General features: G+C 45.8%; 1 protein-coding gene across 2 annotated transcripts in view; it reads left to right on the top strand.

The window, feature by feature from the left end:
* Window positions 1–385: 385 nt before the first annotated feature.
* The window catches only part of LOC139381014 (SWI/SNF related, matrix associated, actin dependent regulator of chromatin, subfamily a-like 1), a 38,544-nt gene continuing 13,447 nt past the window's right edge, over window positions 386–25,482 (top strand). The window contains exons 1-15 of one of the 2 annotated variants that reach the window (XM_071124244.1): window positions 386–997; window positions 1,113–1,689; window positions 1,861–1,911; window positions 2,093–2,347; window positions 5,148–5,198; window positions 5,758–5,941; window positions 8,315–8,465; window positions 9,494–9,721; window positions 9,948–10,088; window positions 18,696–18,920; window positions 19,089–19,153; window positions 19,242–19,344; window positions 20,472–20,654; window positions 24,919–25,019; window positions 25,151–25,247. In XM_071124244.1, coding sequence (XP_070980345.1) covers window positions 659–997; window positions 1,113–1,689; window positions 1,861–1,911; window positions 2,093–2,347; window positions 5,148–5,198; window positions 5,758–5,941; window positions 8,315–8,465; window positions 9,494–9,721; window positions 9,948–10,088; window positions 18,696–18,920; window positions 19,089–19,153; window positions 19,242–19,344; window positions 20,472–20,654; window positions 24,919–25,019; window positions 25,151–25,247 — 2,751 coding nt within the window. In that variant the 5' untranslated portion in view covers window positions 386–658. The remainder of the gene's footprint in view (window positions 998–1,112; window positions 1,690–1,860; window positions 1,912–2,092; window positions 2,348–5,147; window positions 5,199–5,757; window positions 5,942–8,314; window positions 8,466–9,493; window positions 9,722–9,947; window positions 10,089–18,695; window positions 18,921–19,088; window positions 19,154–19,241; window positions 19,345–20,471; window positions 20,655–24,918; window positions 25,020–25,150; window positions 25,248–25,482) is intronic. The other variant, XM_071124245.1, reaches the window with a different exon arrangement.

Below are 25,482 nucleotides of genomic sequence, written 5' to 3'. Positions count from 1 at the left end.
ACCACTACTATAACTATAACCAGTCACTACCACTACTATAACCAGTCACTACAACTACTATAACTATAACCAGTCACTACCACTACTATAACTATAACCAGTCATTACCACTACTATAACCAGTCACTACCACTACTATAACTATAACCAGTCACTACCATTACTATAACCATTACTACTGTAGACACAACCACTACTATACCAGTCACTATATTTATATATAGTATCACTGCACATATTCCTGTTTCTTATTGTAAAACTAATGGTATTTAAAGAATAAAAAAAACATTTTAAAAAAGTATTGAAACAATAAAATAACAATTTTTTTTTAAGTATTGAAAGAATTAAAAAACTTTGAACTTAAAAGAAAAGCGCCGAACATTTGCCCTACGTCACTTCCTCCGCAGGAGTTCCAAACAAGAAACTGCTCAATATACTTACGAAGAACTTCTGCTTTTGTTGTTTTAGCGTAGGTCGTTAGCGAAAATATGTCGTATTTAGATATAGCTAGATAACTCTGCTACTTGTTTATTCATATTTCGCTTACGGATATGGGCTGTGATCTTTTCCGACTTGTTAGCAAGCTAACGATAGCTAGCTAGCTACAACCTATCTTGCCAGCAAATAAGCAGGCAATATAGCGAGCTAATAATTAACCATGTCTAGCTCTTTGACGGCAGAGCAGCAGCAGAAGATAGAGGAGAACAGACGGAGAGCTTTAGCGATTAGAGCACAGAGACAGGCTGCTCAGTGTAACAACCAGACGCCCATATCAGGGCTCAACAACCCTGCCAGTGCTCCTCAGCAAAGCATTAACACTCACTCTGGTCCACCTTCTAACTCAACTCCCCGACCAGGACTAACTCATCATCCACCTAATACTGTGCTTCAGAATTATGTTCCACGGGGTCAAGACAGGAGACCTGACCAGTTGTTTTCTAGCCCAAGGGACAAGTCTGGACAGAATTCACTATTCACCAATACTGCCACTAAACAGGTGAGGGAGGAGTGATACCTTGACGTTTTGTACAGTTATATTTGTGTTTGTTTTGTCTGTTGGCAATGATTTTAGTTTCTAATGTACTGTTTTTGTTTTGTCTTTGTCTCCTCAGATTAAAGTAATAGACCCACTACCTCTCCCAAAGGGACAACATTCATTGAAAGGGTTAGATGTGTCTACAGGAGGAAGCCCCTCAGTGTTCAAACCACTTCAGCCAAAGACAACAGGTGGCCCATCATCTTCCTTTTCTGGAAGTTCCACTGGTACTGGTAGTTCATATGGAGCCAAGTCATCATCATCAGGCCAGAACGTCTCCTCTGTGTTCAAACCTCCACAGCCGAATAAAGCAGTGTTACCTGGTCCGTATCCTACTTCTACAAGTGCAACTGGCAGTTTCTCTGTTTCTAAACCTCATCCAAAGACCTCTTCTTCTGGGCTGTCTTCCCGTTCTGGATGTGCCATTGGTAGTTTCTATAAACAAGGAAGCAAACATGGAGCCACATCACCATCTGTCCAGAGTGCTGCTCCCTCCAGCGGTACTGATGTTAGTAACTCTCTACCTGGGAAGAGCCCTGCCGTCACAGTCAGAGGGAAATGTGTCTCTCACTCAGAGGAGCGGTTCAGAGTGGAAGTCGGTTACCATGCTGAGCTGATTGCTGTGTTCAAAAACATCCCTTCTCGGAACTATGGTGAGTTTTAATGGATGTATTTAAATTCATCCTGGTGATTTGTCCGGTTGAAAGGTTGAATTACAGCCCTATATAGAGCAATAACTAATATTTATGTTATATTTTATAACCTAAGATTACGTACACTTGTTTACTATGTGTTGTTGTTGTTTATCTTGTATCTCCCAACAGACCCTGCTACCAAGATGTGGAACTTCAGCCTTGAGGACTATCGTCAGCTGAGTATGAGATAGGCCTACACACATCATATACTTTAAGAAGATAATCACATGTATTGGTCAAGTGAAGATGTATTGTCCAAATAGACACTCTCTTCCCTATAGGGCTCCAAAGTAGTGCACTGTATACGGAATAGAGTGCCATTTGGGACCTTCTAAGAAGGCCCATGTATTTCCTGTTGTAGTGGAGGAGTCCGGCTCCATCTCCTGTATATGTCTGAAACCTCTGGTGAGGGGTATTGACGTGGCGCCGGCGTCTAGCCGGTCCCGTGACACTGCTGCGCTTGGGGCCCTGCTGAAGCTGTGTAGTGGCTGGCAGAGACCAGGGGCCACCGTACAGGGCCACGCCACCCTGGTGTCACGATCACGCTTCGAGGTCGACGTTGGGTACCATGTTGACGTCATCGCTGCTTTCAAACAGATGCCTTCCAAGAACTATGGTAAGTGAAACCTGTTTAGGGCTGTTGCGGTGACAGTATTACCACCACACCGGCAGTCATGGCCGCAGTCAAATTCCACGTGACCATTCAGACATGGTAATATTCTCTTATGCACTCTGGACATGTGTTGGTAGTAGACTTACCCAAGTCGCTAATGACCATGAGGTCACTAATGGCCTGGTATTCAGGGCTCTATTGTCCCTCCATCGGGTCCTAATGGCCTGGTACTCAGGGCTCTGTTGTCCCTCCATCAGGTCACCAATGGCCTGGTACTCAGGGGTCTGTTGTCCCCCCATCAGGTCCTAATGGCCTGGTACTCAGGGCTCTATTGTTCCTCCATCAGGTCCTAATGGCCTGGTACTCAGGGTTCTATTGTCCCTCCATCAGGTCCTAATGGCCTGGTACTCCGGGCTCTATTGTCCCTCCATCAGGTCCTAATGGCCTGGTACTCAGGGTTCTATTGTTCCTCCATGAGGTCCCAATGGCCTGGTATTCAGGGCTCTATTGTTCCTCCATCAGGTCCTAATGGCCTGGTACTCAGGGTTCTATTGTCCCTCCATCAGGTCCTAATGGCCTGGTATTCAGGGCTCTATTGTACCCCCATCAGGTTCTAATGGCCTGGTACTCAGGGTTCTATTGTCCCTCCATCAGGTCCTAATGGCCTGGTACTCAGGGCTCTATTGTCCCTCCATCAGGTCCTAATGGCCTGGTACTCAGGGTTCTATTGTCCCTCCATCAGGTCCTAATGGCCTGGTACTCCGGGCTCTATTGTCCCTCCATCAGGTCCTAATGGCCTGGTACTCAGGGTTCTATTGTTCCTCCATGAGGTCCCAATGGCCTGGTATTCAGGGTTCTATTGTTCCTCCATCAGGTCCTAATGGCCTGGTACTCAGGGTTCTATTGTCCCTCCATCAGGTCCTAATGGCCTGGTATTCAGGGCTCTATTGTTCCTCCATCAGGTCCTAATGGCCTGGTACTCAGGGTTCTATTGTCCCTCCATCAGGTCCTAATGGCCTGGTACTCAGGGCTCTATTGTCCCTCCATCAGGTCCTAATGGCCTGGTACTCAGGGCTCTATTGTCCCTCCATCAGGTCCTAATGGCCTGGTACTCAGGGTTCTATTGTCCCTCCATCAGGTCCTAATGGCCTGGTACTCAGGGCTCTATTGTCCCTCCATCAGGTCCTAATGGCCTGGTACTCAGGGTTCTATTGTCCCTCCGTCAGGTCCTAATGGCCTGGTACTCAGGGCTCTATTGTCCCTCCATCAGGTCCTAATGGCCTGGTACTCAGGGCTCTATTGTCCCTCCATCAGGTCCTAATGGCCTGGTACTCCGGGCTCTATTGTCCCTCCATCAGGTCCTAATGGCCTGGTACTCAGGGTTCTATTTTTCCTCCATGAGGTCCCAATGGCCTGGTATTCAGGGTTCTATTGTTCCTCCATCGGGTCCTAATGGCCTGGTACTCAGGGTTCTATTGTCCCTCCATCAGGTCCTAATGGCCTGGTATTCAGGGCTCTATTGTTCCTCCATCAGGTCCTAATGGCCTGGTACTCAGGGTTCTATTGTCCCTCCATCAGGTCCTAATGGCCTGGTACTCAGGGCTCTATTGTCCCTCCATCAGGTCCTAATGGCCTGGTACTCAGGGCTCTATTGTCCCTCCATCGGGTCCTAATGGCCTGGTACTCAGGGTTCTATTGTCCCTCCATCAGGTCCTAATGGTCTGGTACTCAGGGCTCTATTGTCCCTCCATCAGGTCCTAATGGCCTGGTATTCAGGGCTCTATTGTCCCTCCATCAGGTCCTAATGGCCTGGTACTCAGGGCTCTATTGTCCCTCTAACCACTCTGACATCAATGCAAATGCAATCATCAAACACCTATCATCAAAACAGTTCATGCTTTTAAAACGGATGATTAATTCAAAGCATTTCTGAACTAGCATGTAGGACACCATAGTTTATGCATAGGGCCTATATGTGAGCCTAAGCTTGAAAAACCCCACCAGAATTCAAATAATGATTGTACCATTATACAATACATAGTCTAGTAGCCTACCACATATTTCGCACGGCAGAATTTTTTATTTTTTTTGGTACCTACAGGGCCTTCAGAAAGTATTCAGACCCCTTGACTTTTTCCACATTTTGTTGGGTTACAGCTAGAGGTCGACCGATTATGATTTTTCAATGCTGATACGATTTATCGGAGAACCAAAAAAAAGCCGATACCGATTTATCGGCCAGTTTTTATTTGTGCATGTGTATATGTAATAATGACAATTACAACAATACTGTATGAGCACTTTTTTATTTTAACTTATTATAATACATAGAATTTATTTAAGGAACAGAGGTTTTCAAATGGTCAACAGCCTGTAGTCGCATCATGCAGCCTGTATGTTTTGATTTCTAAGGTTTGTATCATTCACATCTAAATCTACCTACTTTTACGCTCAATATGTACACTCGCTCTGGAATGGGAAAAATATATTTTATTTTATTCAGCTAAGTTCAATTATATTATTCTTACAATAATATAACATAATGGTACGAGACTTATAAGCATATCTGGTCTGCTAAATGAACTAGCCCATGGCGCATAAGAGCTGTTAAACATATTTATGTTATTAACGATCAATGACCGTGAGACTGGAATTTGCATGACAATAACCGGCTGACAATTTCATGACAGCAACAGTTCGTTAATTTTCCTATTTTCAAGCGTATTATTTAATTTTCATATATTCATCAGTATCATGTTTTAGATAGTGCTGTGTGATATTATATATTCTCTCTTTTGTTAAGATATGAAGACAAGAAAGTGGAGTTTCTTGCTTGAGGATTATAAAAGACTTAGTAAGTATTATCCTGTTGTGGTCATTGCTTTGACACTTCATGGTCATGTATCCGCTAGCCTTCTCTGCTGAATTGTCTGCGACTCTGCATTCTATAGTCAGTGAGTGTTCTGTGTTCTATATTCATGAATGTTCTGTGTTCTACATTCTGTGTTCTACATTCTGTGTTCTACATTCGGTAAATACATTCGTAAAGTATTCAGACCCCTTGACTTTTTCCGAAAATGTCTTGTTTCTTAAATTCATTAAATACATGTTTTCCTCATCAATCTCCACCCACTACCCCATAATGCGTTGTCATTATGGGGTGTTGTGTGTAGATTGAGGGATATTATTTATTTAATCCATTTTAGAATAAGGCTGTGACGTAACAAAATGTGGAAGAAGTCAAGGAGGCTGAGTACTTTCCAAAGGCCCTGTATATTCAGTGAATGGTGTGTGTTTTGTATTCAGTGAATGGGGTGTGTTTTGAATTCAGCGAATGGGGTGTGTTCTGTATTCAGTGAATGGGGGGTGTGTTCTGTATTCAGTGTGACTCTGTTCCCTGTCCTACTTCCCAGTGGATGCTCTCGGTGCCATTCCATCAGTAGAGATTGAGCCTCTCCCTAGAGGTGTGATCCAGGTGTTCTCTGCCCTGTTTGAAGGCAGCCAGACATGGCCATCAGAGGTTCCTGAAGCTGACCTGTCTTCCATTGACCCCTCATTGACACGTCGTCTCATGCCCTTCCAGAGAGACGGTGTCAAGTAGGTGTTAGTCTCACTGTTATCATGACCATACAACTCAAATCAGAAATAGAGAGCAACAGTAAATAACAATAGTGGGGCTATATATAGGGGGTACCGGTACAGAGTGGATGTGCGGGGGCACCGGTGTCGAGGTAATTGAGGTAATATGTACATGTAGGTAGAGTTATTAAAATGCATAGATAAGAACAGTAGCAGCAGCGTACTGGGTTGTATTCATTAGGGCACACCATAGCAAAAATGTTTAGCAACGGAAAGGGGAAATCAGTGTTTCATATGGGACATTTCCAATATTTCCCCCTTCGTTTTGTGCCTAATGTATACAAATCTTATGTATCTGGTTCTTATATAGTTTCATATTGTGATAATCAGTCTGTTTGTTGTATGACACCTTGATTGTCTTCTTCTCCAGACAACGTTTGTTTTGTTCCCAAGATGGTTCTTGATTAATGGTCTGTTTGTATGTACAGTTGAAGTACGTTCACTTAGGTTGGAGTCATTAAAACTAGTTTACATACACTTAGGTTGGAGTCATTAAAACTCGTTTTTCAACCACTCCACAAATATCTTGTTAACAAACTATAGTTTTGGCAAGTCGGTTAGGACATCTACTTTGTGCATGACACAAGTAATTTTTCCAACACTTGTTTACAGACAGATTATTTAAATTATAATACACTAAATCACAATTCCAGTGGGTCAGAAGTTTACAAACACTAAGTTGACTGTGCCTTTAAACAGCTTGGAAAATTCCAGAAAAGGATGTCATGGCTTTAGGAGCTTCTGATTGGCTAATTGACATCATCTGAGTCAATTGGAGGTGTACCTGAGGATGTATTTCTACCTTCAAACTCAGTGCCTATTTGCTTGACATCATGGGAAAATCAAAATAAATCAAACTAGACCTCATAAAAACAGATGAAGACCCTCACAAGTCTGGTTCATCCTTTGTTGCAATTTCCAAACACCTGAAGGTACCACGTTCAACTGTACAAACAATAGAACTTAAGTATAAACACCATGGGACCACGCAGCCGTCATACCGCTCAGGAAGGAGACGCGTTCTGCCTTCTAGACATGAACGTACTTTGGTGTGAAAAGTGCAAATCAATCCCAGAACAACAGCAAAGGACATTGTGAAGATTCTGGAGGAAACGGGTACAAAAGTCTATATCCACAGTAAAATGAGTCCTATATCGACATAACCTGAAAGGCCGCTCAGCCAGGAAGAAATCACTGCTCCAAAACCGACATATAAAAGCCAGACCGTACTTTTTGGAGAAATGTCCTCTGATCTGATGAAACAAAAACAGAACAGTTTGGCCATAATGACCATTGTTAAGTTTGGAGGAAAATGGTTGAGGATTGCAAGCCGAAGAACACCATCCCAACCGTGAAGCACGGGGATGGCAGCATTATGTTGTGGGGGTGGCAGCATCATGTTGTGGGGGTGGCAGCATCATGTTGTGGGGGTGGCAGCATCATGTTGTGGGGGTGGCAGCATCATGTTGTGGGGGTGGCAGCATTATGTTGTGGGGGTTGCAGCATCATGTTGTGGGGGTGGCAGCATCATGTTGTGGGGGTGGCAGCATTATGTTGTGGGGGTGGCAGCATTATGTTGTGGGGGTTGCAGCATCATGTTGTGGGGGTGGCAGCATCATGTTGTGGGGGTGGCAGCATTATGTTGTGGGGGTTGCAGCATCATGTTGTGGGGGTGGCAGCATTATGTTGTGGGGGTTGCAGCATCATGTTGTGGGGGTGGCAGCATCATGTTGTGGGGGTGGCAGCATTATGTTGTGGGGGTTGCAGCATCATGTTGTGGGGGTGGCAGCATCATGTTGTGGGGGTGGCAGCATCATGTTGTGGGGGTGGCAGCATCATGTTGTGGGGGTGGCAGCATCATGTTGTGGGGGTGGCAGCATCATGTTGTGGGGGTGGCAGCATCATGTTGTGGGGGTGGCAGCATCATGTTGTGGGGGTGGCAGCATCATGTTGTGGGGGTGCTTTGCTGCAGGAGGGACTGGTGCACTTGACAAAGTAAATGGCATCATGAGGGAGGAAAATTTATGAGGATATATTGAAGCAACATCTCAAGTCAAACAATTTAAAGGCAATGCTACCAAATACATTGGGAATGTGATGAAAGAAATTAAAGCTGAAATAAATCATTCTCTCTACTATTATTCTGACATTTCACATTCTTAAAATAAAGTGGTGATCCTAACTGACCTAAAGATTAAAGATAAAGATAAAGAAGATAAAGATTAAATGTCAGGAATTGTGAAAAACGGAGTTTAAATGTATTAGGCTAAGGTGTATGTAAACTTCCCGACTTTGACTGTAGTTGTATTAAACCCTGGTTGTCTCCTCCAGCTTTGCGGTGTCCAAAGATGGCCGCCTCCTCCTGGCTGATGACATGGGACTGGGGAAGACAGTTCAGGCCATTTGCATAGCTGCCTACTACAGGAAAGAGTGGCCTTTATTAGTGGTGGCCCCTTCTTCTGTCAAATTCACCTGGGCTGAGGTACAATCACATCTATTATTATCTATAGACCTTGGCATTTCTTATTAGCTATAGGCCTAGACTATGACATTTATTAAAATTATAAATTGCGTTTTTTCTCAGTGTTCAATAATAGTCATGGAGTTATCAAGGAATACAAAGTTAGTGTTGTTTTTCCCCTGATGGTTCTTCATTAATCGGTTCTGTTCTTTCTGTTTAGATAGACACCGTGTCAGTCATGTCCAGGGGTATGCTGTTCTTTACACATTAGTGTTAGTGGAATCTGGAGGTGTTTCGACTAAAGAGGACTAAGTGGATTGGTATTGGCAAAGTGTTTTGTTTCTAAGCACTGTAATCCCTACTAGTCCTGTAGCTCCATTAGGTCATTTATTTTAAAGAAGAAACCAAGAACCATTTTCTTTGTCTGGCGAGCACCCAGTAAATTAAACAGTACATTATGTGGACATGGAACACCCAGAGGCTGTAAATGATTGTGTTCTGTTTAATACTGTATTGATTAGAGTTTTGTCTGTGAATTATTTGTTTGCAATGCAAGGAAAGTTGGTCTCCATCAGTCCTTTGTCCTATTCATCCACTCTGACTGCATGTCCTATGTGTCACCGTGTCCTATGGGTCTCTCTGGTTTCTTGTTATTCCTCGTGGTTCTGGTGTGTTCTGTTCCGTCAGGGTGTCTGTTAGTGGTTTTAAAATATATCCTTGAAGTGTAGAGGATGCTGTCAAACTGGAGCAGGGGGTTCTAGTTCTCATTTTAATTGGCCCATTAAGTTTGCAGTCAAAGAGGAAGGTCTAGTCTTGGGCATGCCAGAAATGTCCAGATTTTGCTCTTGTTAACTCGACTGTTCCTCTCAGACGTGCGCTAGAATGTGTAGGACTCTTGTTAACTCGACTGTTCCTCCCAGATGTGCTCTAGAATGTGTAGGACTGGAGCAGTAACTGTAGTCAGTGACAGTTTGCTCAGCATCCAGTGACCACAGTTGTCAACTCTACAGTATGCCATTGTTCACAGCACTATCTCCCCTCCTCTCTAGGCCTTCAGGCAGTGGCTGCCCTCCGTGCAGCCTGACAGTATCAATGTGATTGTCAAGGGGAAAGACAACCTGAGGGGTGGTCTGGTCAACATCATCAGCTATGATCTACTGAGCAGGATGGACAAGCAGCAGGCTGCTAACCCCTTCAATGTCCTCATAATGGATGAGTCCCACTTTCTGAAGAACATGAAGACTGCCCGCTTTAAGGCTGCCTTGCCACTGCTCAAGGTGTGGATGATTCTCTTTTACTCTCAGGATCCTTGGTATTTAGGCTACAATTTATATATTCTATGTAACAATTTAACAAAGGTAATAGTGAAGTTTTCATTTGATCTCTTAAGACTGTTGGGTTGGACTGTGTTCTTATTAGTGTGTTGTCACTGTTTTCAGGTAGCTAAGACTGTGATTAGTTAGATAGTGTTGTCTTCAGTTTCTACTATGTTCTCAATCTCAGGTAGCTAAGCGTGTGATCCTGCTGTCGGGAACTCCTGCCATGTCCAGACCCTCAGAGCTCTACAGTCAGATCCTGGCTGTCAAGCCCTCCCTGTTCCCCCACTTCCGTGACTTTGGGACCAGGTATTGCAATGCCCGACAGGTAAGTTTAGCCTACAGTACAGTATCCTAGACCCGCATGTTGCTCTACAGTATCCTAGACCCGCCTGTTGCTCTACAGTATCCTAGACCCGCCTGCTGCTCTACAGTATCCTAGACCCGCCTGTTGCTCTACAGTATCCTAGACCCGCCTGTTGCTCTACAGTATCCTAGACCCGCCTGTTGCTGTACAGTATCCAAGACCCGCCTATTGCTCTACAGTATCCTAGACCCGCCTGTTGCTCTACAGCACATATGTCAGAGTCAAGGCCCGCGGGCCACATCCGGCCCGCAAGAAGGTTTTTTACGGCCCCTGGGATGATCTTGATTTATTATTAGAACCGGCCCGCAGCAAGCCGGCAGCCCGCAGATCTTTTACACGCACCAATACTACATTTCCCACAATGCAAAGGTGACGCACCGAGCAGTAGGCTGCTTCATTTCAATATTTATTGGCACAGCAGTCGTCAGCATCACAGTAAAATTAACTTTCAGATACCCATCAAAAATGGCAAAACGGAAGGTGGATACTGAGAACCGGGGGTTTCAAACAAGGTGGGAGTCGGAGTATATGTTCACGAAGGTAGCTGGAAAACCTGTGTGTCTTCTGTGTGGAGAAAGTGTGGCGGTACTGAAAGAGTATAATCTGAGACGACATTATGAAACGAAACACGCGGACAAAAACAAGAATATGGACAAATCACAAGGCCAGGCTGCTGTCAAGGCCAGTTTTATTTTGGCAGAAGAGATCGCTAAATCAGCCCGGCCATTTACGGAGGGGGATTTCATCAAAAACTGCATGATTAAAGTTTGTGACGAAGTTTGCCCAGAAAAAAGGCAACTCTTTTTAAATGTGAGTCTGAGCAGAAACACCATTGCCGAGAGAGTAGACCAGTTGTCCATCAATCTAAAAGAGCAGCTTGTGAAAAAGGGAAAAGATTTTATTGCATATTCCTTGGCTGTGGATGAGAGCACCGACATTTCTGACATTGCCCAGTTGTCAATTTTCATCCGCGGAGTGGACTCCAACCTAAGCGTGACAGAGGAGTTTTTGGCTTTACGTCCTATGCATGGCACAACTACGGGGCATGATTTGTATGAAGAGGTGTCAAGATGTGTAAATGAGATGGAGCTGCCTTGGGAAAAACTCGTGGGTTTGACAACCGACGGAGCACCTGCGATGTGTGGACACAGGAGCGGACTGGTGGCGAAGATACGGGAAAAGATGCAAGAGGAAAACGCGACAGGTGAGCTGACAGCTTATCATTGTATCATACACCAGGAAGCGTTGTGCGGTAAAGCCTTGAAAATGGAGCATGTAATGAGCATCATCAAGCGCACAGTTAACTTTATCAGAGCCAAAGGTTTGAATCACCGCCAGTTCAAGGCATTTCTGACGGAGTTAGAAACGGAGCATGGTGATTTGCCTTATCACACAGAGGTGCGATGGCTAAGCCAGGGAAAGGTGCTTCAAAGATGTTTCGAGCTTCGTGAGGAGATTTGTCTGTTCTTGGACAGCAAAGGGAAAGACACAACACAACTCCGAGACGAAATGTTTCTGTGTGAAATGGCTTTTCTGTGTGACATTACGAGTCATCTGAATGCAATAAACTTGCAGCTGCAGGGTCGGGATCGTGTCATCTCTGATATGTACAGTACAGTGAAGGCATTTAAAACCAAACTGACTCTGTGGGAGACGCAGATGCGGAAAGAAAATTTGAGCCACTTTCCCAGCTGCCAGACCATGAAAGAGAAGCTCTCTACCAGTGCGTTCCCGAGCACACAGTTGGCTGATAAAATAGGTATGCTTGCCGCTGACTTTCGACGCCGATTTGCTGACTTTGAAGCAAAAAAAAGCAGGTTGGAACTGCTCGGTAACCCATTTGCTGTTGACGTGGAAAGCTCACCACCAAACCTCCAAATGGAGTTGATTGACCTCCAATGCAATGATGCACTGAGGGCAAAATATGCGGCAGTGGGTGCTGCGGAGTTCGCCCGTTTCCTCCCCGGCACAATGCCCCAGCTGCGCATCCAGGCTGCTCAAACGTTGTCTATGTTTGGCAGCACATACCTGTGTGAACAACTGTTTTCTTTGATGAACCTGAACAAAACATCACACAGAAGTCGACTTACTGCTGAACACCTCCACTCAATTCTGAGGATTTCTTCAGCTCAGAGCCTTACCCCGAACATTGATGAACTTGTGGAAAAGATGGGACACCACCAAGTATCACCCTCAACCTCAAACAAGTGAACATTACTGTGCAATCACATATTTAGAGTTTTTACTCAGTTCAAGTTTAAAAGTTAAAATTTAATATTTGTTTTCACTGCATGTTACTTCTCCTTAAACAAAGTGTTGTTTTTGATTAATAGATTTTTGCACTTTATTTTTTTGTATTTCAATCCAATTATATTTTAAAAATATTTCAGTTGAGTGGATGATAGAAAATTGCTATTATTGTTTTTTCTTTGAAGTAAATTTAGCCCACTTTTGCTAAAATAGAAAATATAGTCTACTGATGGTGCCTTGAATACCGGTTTCTTTCATTTAATGTTCATGTTATGGGGATATTTATATAAAGGAAATTTGTCTTTTGTGTCTGTTGAAAATTAAAGATTACTGACAGAGCCATAAGAAAATATTGCTTTATTTATCTGATCATATTGTAATATATTTGTTAGGTTTTCAGTAGGTTCAATTAGGTTCACTAGACTATATGCGTCATTTAAAAATTTTTCAATGAACATTCGAACAGTCCGGCCCTCGTCTTGTAGCTGATTTTTTTATTTGGCCCTCCGTCCATTTGACTTTGACACCCCTGCTCTACAGTATCCTAGACCTGCCTGTTGCTCTACAGTATCCTAGACCCGCCTGCTGCTCTACAGTATCCTAGACCCGCCTGTTGCTGTACAGTATCCTAGACCTGCCTGCTGCTCTACAGTATCCTAGACCCGCCTGTTGCTCTACAGTATCCTAGACCCACCTGTTGCTCTACTATAAGTTCAGCCTACACTTGACTCCCCTCAGGTCCCCAGTGGTTTATATGTGCAGATATTTGTGGGATTAGAATAGATCCAGTTCACGATGAATTCAACCAGGGCTGTTTAGTCGATAGGCCATTGGTCAACCTAGATTTCTTTTAGTCGAACAGTAGCAAAAAATTATAATTTCATGGTGTACAAGACTGATTGGCTCCTGTCTGAGTGGACTGATCCATTGTGGAGGCCATGGGGATGGAACATTCCATCACTAAGACGTGTGCTACTGAAGTTATATATGGTTATATTTCATAAGAACAACGCTGCAACACTAATACAAATAATATACATTTATAACAAATACGCTTTCACCGGCGTTGAGAGGTTGCTGTCCGTGGTTCTGAAACATCAGTGCGCTGTTGAATTGGTGCCTTTTCCTAGACCTTGTTGCTATGTGCACAATAACAAAGCTAACCAGCATATTGGTGTTGAGAACAATGTGGCGGAGGCAGCAGCAGAGTTAGGAGAAGAGAAAACAGCCCTTAATGAGGTCTATAATCAATACATACAGTATCTACAGCAGTGGTCACCAACCAGCCGATCTCCAAGGCATTCGTGGTCGATCTCCAAGGCATTCGTGGTCGATCTCCAAGGCATTCGTGGTCGATCTCCAAGGCATTCGTGGTCGATCTCCAAGGCATTCGTGGTCGATCTCCAAGGCATTCCTGGTCGATCTCCAAGGCATTCCTGGTCGATCTCCAAGGCATTCGTGGGCGATCTCCAAGGCATTCCTGGTCGATCTCCAAGGCATACCTGGTCAATCTTGATTCAACTTGATTCAGCAGCCCTAGTGCCGTTGGCGGTAGGTGCGCTTGATTCAGCAGCCCTAGTGCCGTTGGCAGTAGGTGCGCTTGATTCAGCAGCCCTAGTGCCGTTGGCGGCAGGTGCGCTTGATTCAGCAGCCCTAGTGCCGTTGGCGGTAGGTGCGCTTGATTCAGCAGCCCTAGTGCCGTTGGCGGCAGGTGCGCTTGATTCAGCAGCCCTAGTGCCGTTGGCGGCAGGTGCGCTTGATTCAGCAGCCCTAGTGCCGTTGGCGGTAGGTGCGCTTGATTCAGCAGCCCTAGTGCCGTTGGCGGCAGGTGCGCTTGATTCAGCAGCCCTAGTGCCGTTGGCGGCAGGTGCGCTTGATTCAGCAGCCCTAGTGCCGTTGGCGGTAGGTGCGCTTGATTCAGCAGCCCTAGTGCCGTTGGCGGCAGGTGCGCTTGATTCAGCAGCCCTAGTGCCGTTGGCGGCAGGTGCGCTTGATTCAGCAGCCCTAGTGCCGTTGGCGGTAGGTGCGCTTGATTCAGCAGCCCTAGTGCCGTTGGCGGCAGGTGCGCTTGATTCAGCAGCCCTAGTGCCGTTGGCGGCAGGTGCGCTTGATTCAGCAGCCCTAGTGCCGTTGGCGGTAGGTGCGCTTGATTCAGCAGCCCTAGTGCCGTTGGCGGTAGGTGCGCTTGATTCAGCAGCCCTAGTGCCGTTGGCGGCAGGTGCGCTTGATTCAGCAGCCCTAGTGCCGTTGGCGGTAGGTGCGCTTGATTCAGCAGCCCTAGTGCCGGGAATGCAAAGTTTTCCAATTTTGGCCAATCGGATAGCTCAGATCACGGTGTCTGCACATAGTGATTCCTATGTTATTGATGTAAAGAATATTTATGGTCCGAGGTGGGTAATGAGGAGCAACCAGACGCTGCACCTGACACATTTATGAAATTGCTTATTCCTGTTACTAATAAACATGCACCCATTAAGAAAATGACTGTAAAAACTGTTAAATCCCCATGGATTGATGAGAATTGAAAATGTTGATGGTTGAGAGGGATGAGGCAAAAGGAATGGCAAATAAGTCTGGCGGCAGAACCAATTGGCAAACGTCCTGCAAACTGAGAAATCATGTGACTAAACAGAATAAAAAGAAGAAACTACACTATGAAACAAAGATACATGACAAAGAAGGATAGTTAAAAACTCTGGAGCATCTTAAATTAAATTCTGGGAAAAAAGGCAAACTCAGCTCCATCATTCATTGAATCAGATGGCTCATTCATCACAAAACACATTGATATTGCCAAATACTTTAATGATTTATTTTCATTGGCAAGATTAGCAAACTTAGGCAAAACATGCCAGCAACAAATGCTGACACTACACATCAAGTATATCTCATTAAATTATGAAAGGCAAGCATTGTAATTTTAAATTCCGTAAAGTTATGTTTGTCTATCAACAATGACAAGCCACCGGGGTCTGACAACTTGGATGGAAAATTACTGAGAATAATAGCAGACTATATATTATATTATATATATATACTATATTGCCACTCCTATTTGCCATATCTTCAATTTAAGCCTACTAGAGAGTGTGTGGCCCTCAGGCCTGGAGGGAAGCTAAAGTCATTCCGCTACCTAAGAATAGCAAAGCCCCCTTCACTGGCTCAATTTCACAGTAAAGAAATTGACAGACTTTCATCATGCTTATAGAGAAGGGCATTCAACAAGCACAGCACTTACACAAATAACTTATGATTGGCTGAGAGAAATTGATGATAAAAAGATTGGGGGGGCTGTTTTGTTAGACTTAAATGCGGCTTTTGACATTATCGATCATAGTCTGCTGCTGGAACAACATGTGTGTCATGGCTTTACACCCCCAGCTACATGGTGGATAAAGAGTTACCTGTCTAACAGAACACAGAGGGTGTTCTTTAATGGAAGCCTCTCCAACATAATCCAGGTAGAATCAGGAATTCCCCAGGGCAGCTGTCTAGGCCCCTTACTTTTTTCAATCTTTACAAACGACATGCCACTGGCTTTGAGTAAAGTGTGTCTATGTATGCGGATGACTCAACACTATACACGTCAGCTACTGCAGCAACTGAAATGACTGCAACACTTAACCTCTCTGGCCAAAAGCCAGAGAAAAAGCAGAGCGCCTAATTCAAATAAATTCAAATAAAAATCGAACTTTCGTGAAATCACACATGTAAGATACCAAATTAAAGCTACACGTGTTGTGAATCCAGTCAACATGTCAGATTTCAAAAAGGATTTTCGGCGAAAGCAAACAATGCTATTATCTGAGGATAGCACCATAGTAAACAAAAGAGAGAGCATTTCAACCCTGCAGGCGCGACACAAAACACAGAAATAAAAATATAACTCATCCCTTACCTTTGACAAACTTCTTCTGTTGGCACTCCAATATGTCCCATAAACATCACAAATGGTCCTTTTGTTCGATTAATTCCGTCGGTATATCTCCAAAATGTCAATTTATTTGGCGCGTTTGATCCAGAAAAACACCGGTACCAACTTGCGCAACGTGACGACAAAATATCTCAAAAGTTACCTGTAAACTTTGCCAAAACATTTCAAACTACTTTTGTAATACAACTTTAGGTATTTTTTAAAGTAAATAATAGATAAAATTGAAGACGGGATGATCTGTGTTCAATACAGGAAGACAACAATCTGACGCTACCTTTCTGGTCTTGCGTCTCTATCAAACAGTACACATGAAGTGACACTTTTTCAAGATGGCCGTACTTCTTCATTACACAAAGGAATAACCTCAACCAATTTCTAAAGACTGGTGACATCCAGTGGAAGCGGTAGGAACTGCAAGCAAGTCCCTTAGAAATCTGGAATCCCAATGAAACCTCAGTGAAAAGAGGGTGATCTCAAAAAAAAAAGAAAAATCTGAATGGTTTGTCCTCAGGGTTTTTCCTGCTACATAAGTTCTGTTATACTCACAGACATGGTTCAAACAGTTTTAGAAACTTCAGAGTGTTTTCTATCCAAAGCTACTAATAATATGCATATCTTATCTTCTGGGGATGAGTAGCAGGCAGTTGAAATTGGGCATGCTTTTCATCCAAAATTCCAAATGCTGCCCCCTATCCTAGAGAAGTTAACAAAAAACTGCAGTTAGTTTCAGAATGGGTGGCAAGGAATAAGTTAGCCCTAAATATTTCTAAAACTAAAAGCATTGTATTTGGGACAAAACATTCACTAAACCTCAACTAAATCTTGTAATAAATAATAATGTGGAAATTGAGCAAGTTGAGGTGACTAAACTGCTTAGAGTAACACTAGATTGTAAACTGTCAAAAAATATTGAAACAGCAGTAGCTAGGATGGGGAAAAGTCTGTCCACAATAAAGCCCTGCTCTGCACTGTAAACAAGGCCGGTCCTACAGGCCCTAGTTTTGTCACACCTGGACTACTGTTCAGTCGTCTGGTCAGGTGCCACAAAAAGGGACTCAGGAAATTTGCAATTGGCTCAGAACAGGGCAGCACGGCTGGCCCTTAGATGTACACCGAGAGCTAATATTAATAATATGCATGTCAATCTCTCCTGGCTCAAAGTGGAGGAGAGATTGACTTCATCACTACTTGTATTTGTGAGAGGTATTGACATGTTGAATGCACCGAGCTGTCTGTCTAAACTACTGGCGCACAGCTCAGACCCCCATACAAACCCCACAAGACATGTCACCAGAGGTCTCTTCACAGTCCCCAAGTCCAGAACAGACTCTGGGAGGAACACAGTACTACATAGAGCCATGACTACATGGAACTCTATTCCACAGTACTACATAGAGCCATGACTACATGGAACTCTATTCCACAGTACTACATAGAGCCATGACTACATGGAACTCTATTCCACAGTACTACATAGAGCCATGACTACATGGAACTCTATTCCACAGTACTACATAGAGCCATGACTACATGGAACTCTATTCCACATCAGGTAACTAATGCAGCAGTAGAATCAGATTTAAAAAACAGATACAAATGGACCTTATGGAACAGTGGGGACTGTGAAGCAACACAAACATAGACACGTACTCCGTAACATACGCACTATACACACATGTACACATGGATTTAGTACTGTATATATGTGGTAGTGGGGGAGTAGGGGCCTGAGGGGACACTGTGAATGTATTGTAATGTTTTTAAAATTGTAGAAACTGCCTTAATTTGGCTGGCCCCAGGAAGAGTAGAGTGGGCATCCATAATAAATACAGTCAATTGCAGTCGGACTCCCTCTAGTCATTTGTGTGTCTCAATTATTTTTGTCAGTTTGCTTCTGTGCATCAGACAAGCTCAGTGCATATAGTTGATTAAACCACACAGGATGTGTCAATATATGGAAAAATACCTACCAATCGATTGGTCGAAAGAACCGCCGACTCTTGGTCTACCAAGATTTATTTTAGTTGGGGAAATCCCTAATTTCATTGGAAACCATAGGACTTTTTGTTCTCCTGCTAGCTGGCGTGGGGTTGGGACTACTCTGGCTCCAGTAACCTAGGACTTGTTGTTCTCCTGCTAGCTGCCGTGGGGTTGGGACTACTCCGGCTCCAGTAACCTAGGACTTGTTGTTCTCCTGCTAGCTGGCGTGGGGTTGGGACTACTCCGGCTCCAGTAACCTAGGACTTGTTGTTCTCCTGCTAGCTGGCGTGGGGTTGGGACTACTCCGGCTCCAGTAACCTAGGACTTGTTGTTCTCCTGCTAGCTGGCGTGGGGTTGGGACTACTCTGGCTCCAGTAACCTAGGACTTGTTGTTCTCCTGCTAGCTGCCGTGGGGTTGGGACTACTCTGGCTCCAGTAACCTAGGAGAACTGAAGCTGATGTTAGAGGAGAGTCTAATGCTACGCCGCCTCAAGTCAGAGGTCCTCTCTCAGCTTCCTGCCAAGCAACGCAAGGTTGTCACGGTGACCACAGACGGTATCAACACCCGCACCAAGGCAGCTCTGTCTGCCGCAGCCAAGGATCTGGCCAAGGGACAACACAACAACAAAGTGAGTCCAGGGGAAGAGAGATTATTACTAAAAACGATACTCTTACAGCTCATTTTGACGCTAGATGAGGCGTGTTTCTAGAGAGCATTCCATTGTTAACGTTCATCTAGTTTCACCTTGTCTTGTTAAACACATTCGTCTCCTGTTGGGTTTTTTGTTCTGTTCCAGAAGATAAAGGAGGCTCTTCTGGTGTTCTTTAACCACACTGCTGAGGCCAAGATTAAAGCCATCATGTGAGTTGAAAGTGTTTACCCCATATTGAGAGTACACTGCTGAGAGCATGCTGTTTTAAACCAGTTCTGTTTTGTTTTTGTTGCTCAGGGAGTACATCATGGACATGCTAGAGTGCGGAAGAGAGAAGTTCCTGGTGTTTGCTCATCACAAGCTGGTCCTGGACTTTATCACCAAGGAGTTGGGAGAGAAGGTGAGGAGAACAGGATGTCTGCTAAACAGACTTAAAGTTTATCCACACAAGATAAAGACTTTGGTTTAGATGACTCACTTTTCTAGTACATATTGACATCCGTACATATTTATGCCTTATGCCATGAATCTCCTGGAAATTGGGTGCCTAATGGCACGAGGGGTTTTAATTTATCTTTAGGTGGATTACTGGCTTTTCTTCTAAATGTTTAAAACATGAACAAAAATACCATAAATAGGAAAGTATACCCGTTTCAGTTGAGGACCAGGATGTTTACAGCTGTGCCATACACATTGAAAAATAGCTGAAAAATAGATTTTTGAAACAACGTGAGATTCAAGACTTCAAGATTTTCAGCTAAAATTATTGTACAGAATTCTTGCCACCAACAAAATGTTTAATATTTGGGGCATACGGTCATCGCAGCTCTGCAGATTTTGTTGTGAGGATACAGAATCAATTATCATTTATTTTGGTATTGCCCTCAGGTAGCCTGTTTCTGGTCTCAGGTTCAGGAATGGCTGAAAATGCATAGCATTGATCTAAAATTGACCCTAGAAATAGTACTGTTAGGACATCTGGAGAGACCGGGTCAGTCAATTACTAATATACTAATACTCTTTAGTAACTCCCAATCTGTAGATTCTGTAGATTCGATAGATTGAAATTGTATGTTAAACATCACAGCAAAGTTAAAAGAAAACAAACCATTGAAAGTTATTTACATTGTTTTCTTTTGTCTTTCTTTTTTTTCTCTTTTGTTGGTTGTTGGTGCATTGTGGGATGTGGAGTTGGGGGGTCTTGGGTGTGGGGAATGGAGGGAGAGGTTATTTTTTGGGGAGGGGGGGGTTCAAGGATGGTTGAGAGGTAGCTCTTGGAGAACTGTGATGGGGGGGGGGGGGGGTCTTGGAGGGCCGGTGGCTGATTCAGGCCCCCGTTTTTGACCTTGTGGGAGATCTGTCGAAGTGCCCTTGAGCAGGGAGGTTGACCCTGGCCTGTCCTGTGGGTCGCTCTGGATGGAAGTCTGTTAGATGACTGAATGTAATGCTGGTAGAATGTATATTTTATTATTCAATAAAGATGAAACATGACTGTCTTGTGTGTTTCTGTTGTTCATGTTATTTCAGGGTATCGACTACATCCGTATAGACGGCTCCACCCCGTCGTCAGAGCGGCAGCAACTGTGTGAGCGGTTCCAGTTCACTGACAAGAGCTGTGTAGCGGTGCTCTCTATCACTGCAGCTAACATGGGCATCACCCTGCACTCTGCTGCTTTGGTGGTGTTTGCTGAGCTATTCTGGAACCCTGGGGTAAGGACCTGTCTAACCTCTAACCCTGGGGTAAGGACCTGTCTAACCTCTAACCCTGGGGTAAGGACCTGTCTAACCTCTAACCCTGGGGTAAGGACCTGTCTAACCTCTAACCCTGGGGTAAGGACCTGTCTAACCTCTAACCCTGGGGTAAGGACCTGTCTAACCTCTAACCCCGGGGTAAGGACCTGTCTAACCTCTAACCCCGGGGTAAGGACCTGTCTAACCTCTAACCCCGGGGTAATGGCCTGTCTAACCTCTAACCCTGGGGTAAGGACCTGTCTAACCTCTAACCCTGGGGTAAGGACCTGTCTAACCTCTAACCCCGGGGTAATGGCCTGTCTAACCTCTAACCCTGGGGTAAGGACCTGTCTAACCTCTAACCCTGGGGTAAGGACCTGTCTAACCTCTAACCCTGGGGTAAGGACCTGTCTAACCTCTAACCCCGGGGTAATGGCCTGTCTAACCTCTAACCCTGGGGTAAGGACCTGTCTAACCTCTAACCCTGGGGTAAGGACCTGTCTAACCTCTAACCCTGGGGTAAGGACCTGTCTAACCTCTAACTCCGGGGTAAGGACCTGTCTAACCTCTAACCCTGGGGTAAGGACCTGTCTAACCTCTAACCCCGGGGTAATGGCCTGTCTAACCTCTAACCCTGGGGTAAGGACCTGTCTAACCTCTAACCCCGGGGTAATGGCCTGTCTAACCTCTAACCCTGGGGTAAGGACCTGTCTAACCTCTAACCCCGGGGTAATGGCCTGTCTAACCTCTAACCCTGGGGTAAGGACCTGTCTAACCTCTAACCCCGGGGTAATGGCCTGTCTAACCTCTAACCCCGGGGTAAGGACCTGTCTAACCTCTAACCCCGGGGTAATGGCCTGTCTAACCTCTAACCCTGGGGTAAGGACCTGTCTAACCTCTAACCCCGGGGTAATGGCCTGTCTAACCTCTAACCCTGGGGTAAGGACCTGTCTAACCTCTAACCCCGGGGTAATGGCCTGTCTAACCTCTAACCCTGGGGTAAGGACCTGTCTAACCTCTAACCCTGGGGTAAGGACCTGTCTAACCTCTAACTCCGGGGTAAGGACCTGTCTAACCTCTAACCCTGGGGTAAGGACCTGTCTAACCTCTAACCCCGGGGTAATGGCCTGTCTAACCTCTAACCCTGGGGTAAGGACCTGTCTAACCTCTAACCCCGGGGTAATGGCCTGTCTAACCTCTAACCCTGGGGTAAGGACCTGTCTAACCTCTAACCCCGGGGTAATGGCCTGTCTAACCTCTAACCCTGGGGTAAGGACCTGTCTAACCTCTAACCCCGGGGTAATGGCCTGTCTAACCTCTAACCCCGGGGTAAGGACCTGTCTAACCTCTAACCCCGGGGTAATGGCCTGTCTAACCTCTAACCCTGGGGTAAGGACCTGTCTAACCTCTAACCCCGGGGTAATGGCCTGTCTAACCTCTAACCCTGGGGTAAGGACGTGTCTAACCTCTAACCCCGGGGTAAGGTCTTGACCAACCGTTTAACCCCCTAGAGTCGGCCTTCGCGGAAATCTAATTAGCATAATATGAAATTCCCCTTCAAAATCGGTCAGTTTACGATGGTTGTCTGCGTCTCAATCAACTGCATCCGCTATGTAACACTTCCTGTGGTGAAACAACAGACTGCATCGCTATGTAACATGTTCGTGAGAGTCTCACCTTTCCACAGAGGGGTCATATTAGTGTGTAGCCCAAACTGTTGGGACCCTACAGACAGAAGTTGGCAGATCGGCTGTTCTTAGTAGTCTTAGGGTAATGACCTGTCTAACCCCGGGGTAATGGCCTGTCTAACCTCTAACCCCGGGGTGATGACCTGTCTAACCTCTAACCCCGGGGTAATGACCTGTCTAACCTCTAACCCCGGGGTAATGACCTGTCTAACCTCTAACCCCGGGGTAAGGACCTGTCTAACCTCTAACCCTGGGGTAAGGACCTGTCTAACCTCTAACCCCGGGGTAATGACCTGTCTAACCTCTAACCCCGGGGTAAGGACCTGTCTAACCTCTAACCCCGGGGTAATGGCCTGTCTAACCTCTAACCCTGGGGTAATGACCTGTCTAACCTCTAACCCCGGGGTAAGGACCTGTCTAACCTCTAACCCCGGGGTAATGACCTGTCTAACCTCTAACCCTGGGGTAAGGACCTGTCTAACCTCTAACCCCGGGGTAATGACCTGTCTAACCTCTAACCCTGGGGTAAGGACCTGTCTAACCTCTAACCCTGGGGTAAGGACCTGTCTAACCTCTAACCCCGGGGTAATGGCCTGTCTAACCTCTAACCCCGGGGTAATGGCCTGTCTAACCTCTAACCCCGGGGTAATGACCTGTCTAACCTCTAACCCCGGGGTAATGACCTGTCTAACCTCTAACCCCGGGGTAAGGACCTGTCTAACCTCTAACCCCGGGGGAATGACCTGTCTAACCTCTAACCCTGGGGTAAGGACCTGTCTAACCTCTAACCCCGGGGTAATGACCTGTCTAACCTCTAACCCCGGGGTAATGACCTGTCTAACCTCTAACCCCGGGGTAATGACCTGTCTAACCTCTAACCCCGGGGTGATGACCTGTCTAACCTCTAACCCCGGGGTAATGACCTGTCTAACCTCTAACCCTGGGGTAAGGACCTGTCTAACCTCTAACCCCGGGGTAATGGCCTGTCTAACCTCTAACCCTGGGGTAAGGACCTGTCTAACCTCTAACCCCGGGGTAATGACCTGTCTAACCTCTAACCCCGGGGTGATGACCTGTCTAACCTCTAACCCCGGGGTAATGACCTGTCTAACCTCTAACCCTGGGGTAATGACCTGTCTAACCCCGGGGTAATGACCTGTCTAACCTCTAACCCCGGGGTAATGACCTGTCTAACCTCTAACCCCGGGGTAATGACCTGTCTAACCTCTAACCCCGGGGTGATGACCTGTCTAACCTCTAACCCCGGGGTGATGACCTGTCTAACCTCTAACCCCGGGGTGATGACCTGTCTAACCTCTAACCCCGGGGTGATGACCTGTCTAACCTCTAACCCCGGGGTGATGACCTGTCTAACCTCTAACCCCGGGGTAATGACCTGTCTAACCTCTAACCCCGGGGTAATGACCTGTCTAACCTCTAACCCCGGGGTGATGCCCTGTCTAACCTCTAACCCCGGGTTGTTGACCTGTCTAACCTCTAACCCCGGGGTGATGACCTGTCTAACCTCTAACCCCGGGGTGATGACCTGTCTAACCTCTAACCCCGGGGTGATGACCTGTCTAACCTCTAACCCCGGGTTGTTGACCTGTCTAACCTCTAACCCCGGGGTGATGACCTGTCTAACCTCTAACCCCGGGGTAATGACCTGTCTAACCCCGGGGTAATGACCTGTCTAACCTCTAACCCCGGGGTAATGACCTGTCTAACCTCTAACCCCGGGGTAATGACCTGTCTAACCCCGGGGTAATGACCTGTCTAACCCCGGGGTAATGACCTGTCTAACCTCTAACCCCGGGGTAATGACCTGTCTAACCTCTAACCCCGGGGTGATGACCTGTCTAACCTCTAACCCCGGGGTAATGACCTGTCTAACCTCTAACCCCGGGGTAATGACCTGTCTAACCCCGGGGTAATGACCTGTCTAACCCCGGGGTAATGACCTGTCTAACCCCGGGGTAATGACCTGTCTAACCTCTAACCCCGGGGTAAGGACCTGTCTAACCCCGGGGTAATGACCTGTCTAACCTCTAACCCCGGGGTAAGGACCTGTCTAACCCCGGGGTGATGACCTGTCTAACCTCTAACCCTGGGGTGATGACCTGTCTAACCTCTAACCCCGGGGTGATGACCTGTCTAACCTCTAACCCTGGGGTAATGACCTGTCTAACCTCTAACCCCGGGGTAAGGACCTGTCTAACCTCTAACCCCAGGGTAATGACCTGTCTAACCCTGGGGTAATGACCTGTCTAACCTCTAACCCCGGGGTAAGGACCTGTCTAACCTCTAACCCCAGGGTAATGACCTGTCTAACCCCGGGGTAATGGCCTGTCTAACCTCTAACCTCGGCTCTGGGGGAAGGTTCCTGACCTCTAACTCCTTACCCAGTGGTGTCACCAAACAGAGTGTCAGGGTCTTGGTTGACAGAAAAGTTGTGAATACTAGTGAAACCTACAGCATGCTACAGCTGCTCTGTGTTCATATATCCTCCTGTACTGTCTACCATCCTTCTAATGATGCCCTCTGGAATCTATCAGATATTGATCCAGGCTGAGGACAGAGTGCATCGTATCGGTCAGACCAGCAACGTGGACATTCACTACCTGGTTGCCAAGGGAACCGCAGATGACTACCTGTGGTACGCCGGCTCCTCCTCTTTAATCAGTCTGAACTAACCTCTATACTCTATCTATTCGGTTGATAGTTCTGAAGGAACCATTTGACCAAATGGGACAATAAAGATATTGATTGATTTTTGTATCTCTGTAGGCCCATGATCCAGGAGAAGATGCATGTTCTGGAGAAGGTGGGGCTATCAGAATCCAATCTGTCAGAGAAGGCAGAGTCTGCCAGCTTCCACTCCAAGGTGAGGGGCACTGTTGGTGTTTGGTACACAGATGGGCTACACACGTCAGTCCACAGATGGGCTACACACGTCAGTCCACAGATGGGCTACTCTAGTCATGGAATAGTCAGGTTGGCTGCTGACCTATCAGGCTCCTACACTACATCACTGGCATGGTTTAGGTCCTCTCAACCCCTCAGAGGACAAAGTAAACACCAATAAACCTTCAACCAATGGTGAATAATTTCTATTGGTC

The sequence above is a fragment of the Oncorhynchus clarkii genome, chromosome 22 (genome assembly GCF_045791955.1).
Source record: "Oncorhynchus clarkii lewisi isolate Uvic-CL-2024 chromosome 22, UVic_Ocla_1.0, whole genome shotgun sequence".
Classification (NCBI taxonomy): domain Eukaryota; kingdom Metazoa; phylum Chordata; class Actinopteri; order Salmoniformes; family Salmonidae; genus Oncorhynchus; species Oncorhynchus clarkii.
Note: the sequence above shows the minus strand (reverse complement) of the source record. Positions and strands in the feature narration are given on the sequence as shown.